This window comes from Babylonia areolata, chromosome 28 (assembly GCF_041734735.1).
Source record: "Babylonia areolata isolate BAREFJ2019XMU chromosome 28, ASM4173473v1, whole genome shotgun sequence".
NCBI lineage: Eukaryota > Metazoa > Mollusca > Gastropoda > Neogastropoda > Buccinidae > Babylonia > Babylonia areolata.
The window spans coordinates 26653214-26663239 of NC_134903.1; the positions used below are offsets into that span (position 1 = coordinate 26653214).

Sequence of the window (10026 nt, forward strand, 5' to 3'; positions counted from 1 at the left end):
ATGTGTGTGTAAATATTTTGCTTAAACACCCCCCTCGCCCCCCAAAAAAAGTACAAAACATTTTCTAAGCTCTAAATGGTAAGCTATAAACAATACACTGAAAACCTCCAATAGGCCTCACTGAGAACAGGCAGGTGATCCCTGTAGTAGTGGTTGCCTGGTTCCTCCTCCACACAGGTCAGATCCACGTTGCCGTGCAGACCCAGACGGTAGCTGTTGCGATTCCCACTGGGCCACAGGACGCGCACGATGTTGCGAGAGCTCTCTGGCGCCACGTTCTCGTACCCCTGCACCTCTCCCACTTTTCCAGCCCCACCTGTAGACCAACCGACAGTGGCATCCTTGTTTTTTGGTCACCATCGTTGTTATGTATGGGTTTCTCCACTCTAATGGGAAATCATTCATAGCTTAGTCTTTTGTGAAGGACTATGACTCTCAAACTAGGAGGCAAAATAGCACTGGCTTTTAGCACTGCAGCCTTGGGGGCTAGTTGGCCTTTGGGAACCATCCCAACGCAGACTGTCCTAAAACCCTCTTGGCCAAGACAGTGGGGATGTAACTTGGGCAAGACACTCTGCAGTATAATCAAATTCTGGCTCAGATAGTCGGGACAGCAGCTGCCTCCTCTGCTGTTCTGATGGACATACTCGGACATGACTAACTATCATACAGTTTTCAGTTTCAGTTTCAGTAGCTCAAGGAGGCGTCACTGTGTTCGGACAAATCCATATACGCTACACCACATCTGCCAAGCAGATGCCTGACCAGCAGCGTAACCCAACGCGCTTAGTCAGGCCTTGAGAAAAAAAAAAAAAAGAAAAAGAAAAAAAAAGGTGAATAAATAATAGATAAGCTTACATAAATAAATAAATAAATAAATAATAATTATGATATAAAAAAGGTAGTAGTAATGATAATAATAATAATAATAAATAAATAAATAAATAAATAAATAAGACAACAATGATGATAAATAAGCAAAAAAATGTAAAACATCAAGACACACATTCACACATACACCCAGACTTGCGTAACAGATATGCACCAAACATGCAGTTTCACAGATATGAAAGCACAGTCAAATACATATAAACGTACATGAGCTCCAACACACACACACACACACACACACACACACATTACCCTGCACCTCCTCTACCCCCCTCCTCCACACACTCATTTCTAGTCTATCATACTATAATTGTTATGTATGACAATCAGTTGCATCTGACTATGACCATCATAACAGCAGAGGAGGCAACTACTGTCCTGACTATCTGGGCCAGAATTTGATTATAGTGGAGAGTGTCTTACCCAAGTTACATCCCAACTCTCTTAGCTCAAGAAGGGTTTTAGGACAGTCGGCGTTGGGTTGGTTCCCAAAGGCCAACTAGCCCCCAAGGCTGCAGCACTAAAAGCCAGTGCAATCTTGCCTCCTGGTTTGAGAGTCGTAGTCCATCAAAAACGACCAAGCTGAAGCTGACCTCCCAATGCATGAGAAAGCATGATCCCTTACTAGTGTCCTTTCCCTCCACCGGCCAATTCCACTTCTGCCGTGAAACAACTAATTTCATCTCCCGCTGGCCACATGGCCCACGATGTCAAGCTTATGCGCTAGTTCTCAATAATCACTCTCCACTTTTCCATGGCCCACCTGTAGAACCTAACCGTAGTTGGTCATCCATTTTTTTTGCTCTGCACATGTTCAGTATGGTTTCTAGTCATCAATAAATCATTCACGCATCTTTTGTGAGGACCCATGACTCTCAAACAGGAGTCAAGATTGATGTCTATGCTCACTTTATTGCTTTGGCCCAAACGACTGTCTAAAACTCTTGCCGAGCGTGTGTATTAAGACATCAATAATTAAATCTGCTCACTTGTCGACGCATTGCCCCACTGTTCGAGCATATCTCGAATACTAAGTCATCAATAATTTTCATCTCACTTTGCCCGTGCTCAAGGAGCGTCACTTGTTTAGGTCATCAATATATATATCAATCTCCACAATTGCCGCCAGGCGACCAACTGCGCTTATCAGCTTAAAAAAAAAAGAAAGAATAATGAATACATACTCATTGCGCCAGAAATAAATCACAAATAATATAGTTATGTTAAACACGTGTAGTGCCAGAATAATAAAATTAAATGAAAATAATATATGCCAATGGATTTTACAAAAAAAGTGTAAAACATTCAAAAAATTCCATACCACTTTCGTAACTATTGCACAAAATGACCAGATAAAAGCACATCAATACATTCGTACATGAAGGTAACAACAACAACAACACAAACACACATCCCTGCATCTTCTCCCCCCTTACACACTATTTTGTTAAGTGACATATGTGTTTTTGAAATCAGTTCTTGTATTTTGTCCACATGTAGGCAACTATGTTCATCTCCCAAATTATTATAGTGAATGTTTGCACAAAACATCTAATATTTTGACGTGCGTTGGATATTCCAAACCCAAATCAAGCTGCAGAACAAACCATCAATATCTCAGTTAAGTTTCGTCATCAAAATGATACCAATGACAGTGACTTCCCAAGAGTAAAACATTGAGCAACGCCGCCTTCTCCGCCCGCCCCTGTCACTTTTTCGTATAAGGTCATCTAATTCATTCTCTCACCGCTTGCTGCGTGCCAACTGTCGCTCTCGTTAAGCTCAATAATTCGTCTCACTTTTCGCTGCAACTTAAGATTGTCTATAAGGTCACAATCATCTCACTTGACTGTCCCAACTGTGCTCTATGCTCTTCATTAATTCATTTATTTCATATCAGATTCGTCCCAACTAAATTATGTCTCTATTCATCATCAATTTATCTTCATCTTTCTCTGGCCAACTGTAGCTTATGCGTTATTAGTTCGTCAATGTCATCTCACTTGCGCCGCCCAGTCACTTCTTGTTGATTAAGGACAGAATATAAATCACACTTGGACAGTGACCCAACCAAAACGTTCAAATAAAGGACTGCTTCATGACGTAGATGGGGTTTCTAGCTATGAATAGAATCTAGAGAGATTCCCCAGGCTAAAGCTACCACTATTTTTGCCAAGGAAGTGAATGCAAACCAGGGAAAAGTCAGAATATTTCGATGACGAGTTATCTCGTCATGCAGGCAGCGAAGCATACATGCTTGCCATGACGAGTTATCTCGTCATGCAGGCAGCCTAGGGGTATTAAGGTCATCAATAATTATCATCTCACTTTGCCGCCGGCCCAACTGTCAGCTTATGTCGTTATTAAGGTCATCAATAATTATCATCTCACTTTGCCGCCGGCCCAACTGTCAGCTTATCTCGTTATTAAGGTCATCAATAATTATCATCTCACTTTGCCGCCGGCCCAACTGTCAGCTTATCTTGTTATTAAGGTCATCAATAATTATCATCTCACTTTGCTGCTGGCCCAACTGTAAGCTTATGTCGTTATTAAGGTCATCAATAATTATCATCTCACTTTGCTGCTGGCCCAACTGTCAGCTTATCTCGTTATTAAGGTCATCAATAATTATCATCTCACTTTGCTGCTGGCCCAACTGTCAGCTTATGTCGTTATTAAGGTCATCAATAATTATCATCTCACTTTGCTGCTGGCCCAACTGTTAGCTTATGTCGTTATTAAGGTCATCAATAATTATCATCTCACTTTGCTGCTGGCCCAACTGTCAGCTTATGTCGTTATTAAGGTCATCAATAATTATCATCTCACTTTCAATGAACTAGTTGAGGACAATGATTTCTCTTTTTTTTATGCTTTTCATTGTCATTATGAAAATCTGTCACTAATTATCATGTCATTTTTAAACGACTGGTTTTGGGCTATGATGTTTCATGTTTTCATCACTATCACTGTGATTATTAAGGTGCGCACTTTCTATTCATTCTGTGTTCAAGGGCTGCAACTCCCACATTCCCTTGACTGCATGAATGAGTGGGCTTTAATATGTATACGAGTGACTGGAGAAACCATTGATAATACAGTTATCACTTTGCTGTTTACATTTGGGCCAACAGCAAAGTGAGAGCTGTATCATCAATGGTTCCTCCAGTCAATGGGAAACCATTTACAGCTTAGTCTTTTGTGAAGGACTATGACTCTCAAACTAGGAGGCAAAATTGCACTGGCTCTTAGTGCTGCAGCCTTGTGGGCTAGTTGGCCTTCGGGAACCATCCCAACGCCGACTGTCCTAAAACCCTCTTGGCCGAGAGAGTGGGGATGTACTTGGGCAAGACACTCTCCACTGTAATCAAATTCTAGCCCAAATAGGCGGAACGGCTGTTGCCTCCTCTGCTGTTCTGATGGTCATGGTCGGACACGACTGACTATCATATATATAATTGGATCACTACCGTCAGTGTCACTGTTATGGTCATTATCATTCATCGTCTCATTTTCAGAGTTCTCGTTTGCATGTCCATTCTCAAACAGAAAATGGCAGTCATACATGTTCCAGCATTCTGAACATATCAAAACTATCATTAATCGTTATCAATAAATCTCCATCATTTTAAGCTGTTTTCATTAACTTTATCCCTCTTCACCTGGTTTTAATTACCAAGCTCACAAACAGTATAATCATATACAATAATATTATTCCTAACGGATATTTTCAACAGTGATGAGGGACGCAGATAACAGACAAACAGTTCCATCATTTCCAACGACCCACCGTCCTCATAAATAAATCTCCATCATTTTGATTTTTATTAAGTTTCTCCTTCTTCACCTAGTTTTAACTCTCTCCATACGAACGGCGAAAGAGACGAGACGACGTTAACAGCGTTTCATCCCAATTACCATCATCAAAATATTGCAAGCGGAAGGCTCTTATACTGAAGAGGTGAATGGTGACAAAGAATACCACAGTTCTGACGACGGAAGCTAAAGGTTGGGTCATTCAGACACCCACTGGACATCCGAGGGGTCTGTGTAGAGGAGAAGAGAGGACTGGCCGTACTGAGTGAGTTAATAAACTAGCTCACAAGCAGTATCATGGTACAATATTATTTTCAACGGATATTTTCAACAGTGATGAGGGACGCAGTTAACAGACCAACAGTTCCATCATTTCCAATGACCCACCGTCCTGGTCACCCCAGGCCCAGTCCTTCCCACGTGTGACTTTGGCCCCGGGGAAAATGCCGATGGCTCGGATCTTCAAACTGATGGATCGCTTCTTCACAACTTGTCTGTGAACACACGGACACCTCTGCCATACACTGGTATCATGTTGGTAGGTAGGTAGGTAGATAGATAGATACTAAGATAGATTGAGACTGATAGACAGATAGATAGATAGATAGATAGGCAGACAGAGATAGATAGATTGATAGACAGATAGATAGATTGACAGACAGAAAGAGACAGATAGATAGATCGACAGACAGAAAGAGACAGATTAATAGATAGATAGATAGATAGATAGTTAGACAGAGATAGATAGATAGATTGACAGACAGAAAGAGATAGATAGATAGATAGACAGTAACAGATAGATAGATAGACAGAGATAGATAGATCGACAGACAGAAAGAGATAGATAGATAGATAGACAGATAGATAGATAGATAGATAGACAGACAGACAGATAGATAGAGATAGATAGACTGATAGACAGACAGACAGGCAGTTATGGACAAGTACCCTTTATACTTATACAATGTTCCTGCATGCGTTTAAATAACAAAATGTGCACACACACACACAGAACATTTGCATGTAAACAGTGGGTTGGTGTGGTAGAAAAAAACCACCATCATAAGCTCTTACCAACATGATAATAACTTTACACGCTTTCCTGTGTATCTGCAGAATTGCAATTGAGTGTGTGGAGGAGGGGGGTAGAGGAGGTGCAGGGTAATGTGTGGTGTGTGTGTGTGTGTGTGTGTGTGTGTGTGTTGGAGCTCATGTACGCTTATATGTATTTGACTGTGCTTTCATATCCGTGAAACTGCGTGTTTGGTGCATATCTGTTATGCATGTGTGGGTGTATGTGTGAATGTGTGTCTTCAGGTCTTACATTTATTTGCTTATTTATCATCATTGTTGTCTTATTTATTTATTATTATTATTATTATTTTATTATTATTTTCATTACTACTACCTTTTTTTTTATATCATAATTATTATTTATTTATTTATGTAAGCTTATCTATATATATATTTTTTTTTTTTTCTCAAGGCCTGACTAAGCGCGTTGGGTTACGCTGCTGGTCAGGCATCTGCTTGGCAGATGTGGTGTAGCGTATATGGATTTGTCCGAATGCAGTGACGCCTCCTTGAGCTACTGAAACTGAAACTGAAGCTGCAATTACAAGAAAGCGTGTGACGTCGTTATCAGGTTAGTAAGGGATTGTGACGGTGGTTTTTCAGACAATTTGCACCACAATTTACGAACTCAGAGAGGATGATAAAGGTGAGAAGATTGTTACTTATGTCATACTTCATGCCTGCATTGCAATATACACCAAATATACACCAAATATACCTTGCATATAGCTCCAGCAGTTTAGCATGCTAAAACTGGATATCACCCCTCTTTTTTTTCCATAAATCAAACAACCTACCCAGAAGAGCCTGGCTCATCAAAGCGCAGGAAGTCGTGCTTGATGTCGTGTTTATCGCTGACGTAGCACAGAGGGCAAAGGTCGCAGGCGCGACACATTTTGCATCGCCACAGCATTCCGTAGATGTTGCGCTCGTCGCAAGCCGCACACGTGGTGTCTGGGTGTCTCACGCCTGGCAGACAGACAGGGAGGCTGAGAATAACAGATGGACTGATCAACTGACATGAATACCCCCGGAAACGGATTATGGCTGCCTACATGGTTGGGGGGTTAAAACGTTCATACACGTAAAAGCCCACTCATGTACACACGAGTGAACGTGGGGGTTGCAGCCCACGAATGAAGAAGAAGAGGAAGAAGATGTAGAACTGACATGAATGACAGGGTTGGGGTGGGGGTGAGAGGGAGAAACATAGAGAGAGAGAGTGAGAGAGAGAGAAACTTGAAATGTTTTATTGTCATTACCTGCAAAGGTCTTTTGACAAGGGGGTAACATTTTCACATCAACAGATTACAATAATCTTTATAATGTAAATTTTAAACATTCCAGTCAAACAAAGATTGGTAACACTGACACCATAATTATATATGTACATTGTATCCCTTCAACTAAAATATTATGAGAAAGAAAAAGAAGAAAATTCGACCATCCTCTCACATACATAATTTCATGTACCCCTTACTTTCATTCCAGAACATATCAGCATTCAGTCAACTATGGTTAACTAGCTTATCATATATTATTTTGCCCGTGGATAACAAGTCCTTGTCTTATTTTTTGCGCTTCTGCAATAAATTTTGCAATCGATCTAATTATAATTTCATCCTCAGATGATAAAACAGAAACAACGTTGTGCATTTCAACTATACCTACTTCAAAAAATTTACATTTCTTGAGAGAGAGAGAGAATATGAGTGTGTCTGTGACAGAGAGATAGAGAGAATGAGAATAAGAGAGAGAAAGAGAAACAGAACGAGACACAGAGATAGAGATAGATGAGAGAGAGAGACAGACAGACAGAGAGACAGAGACAGAGAGACACTACCACCACCATAACCACTATCCTCAACCCACAAAATCATATCATCATCAATATCATCATCATCATCATCATCTATCTCACACACACACACACAGAGAAACTTCACGACCACCATAGTGGAGTGATGGCCTAGAGGTAACGTGTCCGCCAAGGAAGCGAGAGAATCTGAGCGTGCTGGTCCGAATCATGGCTTAGCCGCCGATATTTTCTCCCCCTCCACTAGACCTTGAGTGGTGGTCTGGACGCTAGTCATTCGGGTGAGACGATAAAGTGAGGTCCCGTGTGCAGCATGCACTTAGTGCACGTAAAAGAACCCACAGCAACAAAATGGTTGTTCCTGGCAAAACTCTGTAGAAAAATCCACTTTGACAGGAAAAACAAACAAAACTGCACACAGGAAAAAAAAATACAAAAAAAGGGTGGCGCTGTAGTGTAGCGACGCGCTCTCCCTGGGGAGAGCAGCCCGAATTTCACACAGAGAAATATGTTCTGATAAAAAGAAATACAAATACAAATAACCACTATCCTCAACGGACACAATTCTGTCATCATCAATATCATTATCATCATCATCAGAGAGAGAGACAGAGAGAGAGAGAGAGACAGAGAGAGAGACAGACAGACAGTGAGAGAGACAGAGAGAGAGAGGGAGTGAGAGAGAGAGAGAGACAGACAGACAGAGAGAGAATGAGAGAGAGACAGACAGACAGACAGAGAGAGACAGACAGAGTGAGAGAGAGACAGAGACAGAGAGAGTGAGAGAGTTGCAGACAGATAACAGACAGACAGAAAGACACAGTTACAGACACACACACACACACACACACAGACACACACACACAGACACACACACACACATTCCTGAACTCTCCCGGACCCCACACTCTTCTCCCCTCCCCCCCCCCCTCCCCTCCCCCCCTCCAAATCATTCACTCACACACTCACCCACTGGCCCAGTGTCGAAAACCCGCAGGTCAAATTTCCCGTCCGCGCCGCTCCTACATGTGACCTGCTTGCCGTTGTCCCACAGGATTCGAACCCTATCCCCCTCCAGCAGCTTCACCACCGTACCAAGGTGCCCCTCACCGCCGTCCGAGTCATCCCCGGAAGGCCAGTCAGGTCCCCGCAGCACGCGCATGCCCACTCGTGCCGTCGTCATCGTGACGTCATCTGCCGCCTGGTGACGTCACAAATCATGGCTCCGTCAAATCAGAACGATGTTGTAGAAATAGACCGTTGGAGAGTTAAAAAGAGAGGCGCGTCACATGATCTGTGCTCTCGAAGTTGTCCGGCACTCCGAAATTTTGAGCAACAAAAGCGATCGACAGAGGTAGAACGTGCGAAACTGCAAGCTTTTTTCTCTCTCTCTCTTTTTATGTGTGTATACGATGGTAATTCATTGACCTGAGTTTGGTTGTAGCAATGGAGACTATCATCTGAAGGACAGCACATAATTGCTGCTTTTGTAAGTCCATGTCGATCGCCTTTGTCATTGCTCGAATTTCGAGTGAAAGTCAAAAGCGCATGCGCAAGATCCAAGATGGCCGCGGAACTCTCCAGCGGTCAAAATAATGATAATAATAATTATTATTATCATATCTATGTAGCGCTGAATCTTGTGCAGAGACAAATCAAAGCGCTTTCACACCAGTCATTCAAACGCATGCATAACTCTAAAGCTGAAAAAAACAAAAAAAAACAAACAAACAACAACAACAACAACAAAACAACTGAAGACAAGGAAGAGGTAGGGAAGGGAGGCTATCTTGTGAAGAGGTGAGTTTTAAGGCCAGACTTGAAAGAGCTGAGTGCGGAGACCTGACGGAGCGAAAGAGTAAGTTCATTCCAATTATTACAAGGTTCAGAGACAGAGAAAGAACGGCGGCCAACAGTCGAATGTTTGAATCTAGGCATGCGTAAACAGAGTGGATCGTTGAGAGCGAGATGGAGTGTAGAGGTGAAGGCAGCCGCAGAGATAGGAAGGGGCAGATTTGTGAAAACATTTATAACATATAGAGTGCTGATTTTGTACTTTATTCGGTGTGAGACAGGGAGCCAGTGGAGATGTTGCAAAAGAGGAATGATGTGCTCAGATCTTTTAATTCTTTCTGAGAACGAGTCGGGCAGCAGAGTTTTGTATGCGCTGAAGGGGCTGAATGGATGAAGCAGGCAAACCAGACAATAGAGAGTTACAGTAGTCAAGGCCAGAGAGAATGAGAGAAACGACAAGTCTAGATGTTGCGTCAGTGGACAGATAATTATTTCCGGACGGAACTGATGCGCCGCAATTGACAGTAGCAGGATTGACATGTCTGACTGATAAATTACAACAAATTTCCAGCATCACAATTTCTTAAATAAAACACGGAATTTTATTCGTTGAACCATCGTTTTTCATGAAA

General features: G+C 42.1%; 1 protein-coding gene across 1 annotated transcript in view; it reads right to left on the reverse strand.

The window, feature by feature from the left end:
* The window catches only part of LOC143301836 (E3 ubiquitin-protein ligase MIB2-like), a 55093-nt gene that overhangs the window by 38990 nt on the left and 6077 nt on the right, over positions 1-10026 (reverse strand). Inside the window, exons 2-5 of the mRNA XM_076616253.1 lie at positions 8570-8801; positions 6582-6753; positions 5098-5204; positions 122-316 (exon numbers count right to left, since the gene is read on the reverse strand). Coding sequence (XP_076472368.1) covers positions 122-316; positions 5098-5204; positions 6582-6753; positions 8570-8783 — 688 coding nt within the window. The 5' untranslated portion in view covers positions 8784-8801. The remainder of the gene's footprint in view (positions 1-121; positions 317-5097; positions 5205-6581; positions 6754-8569; positions 8802-10026) is intronic.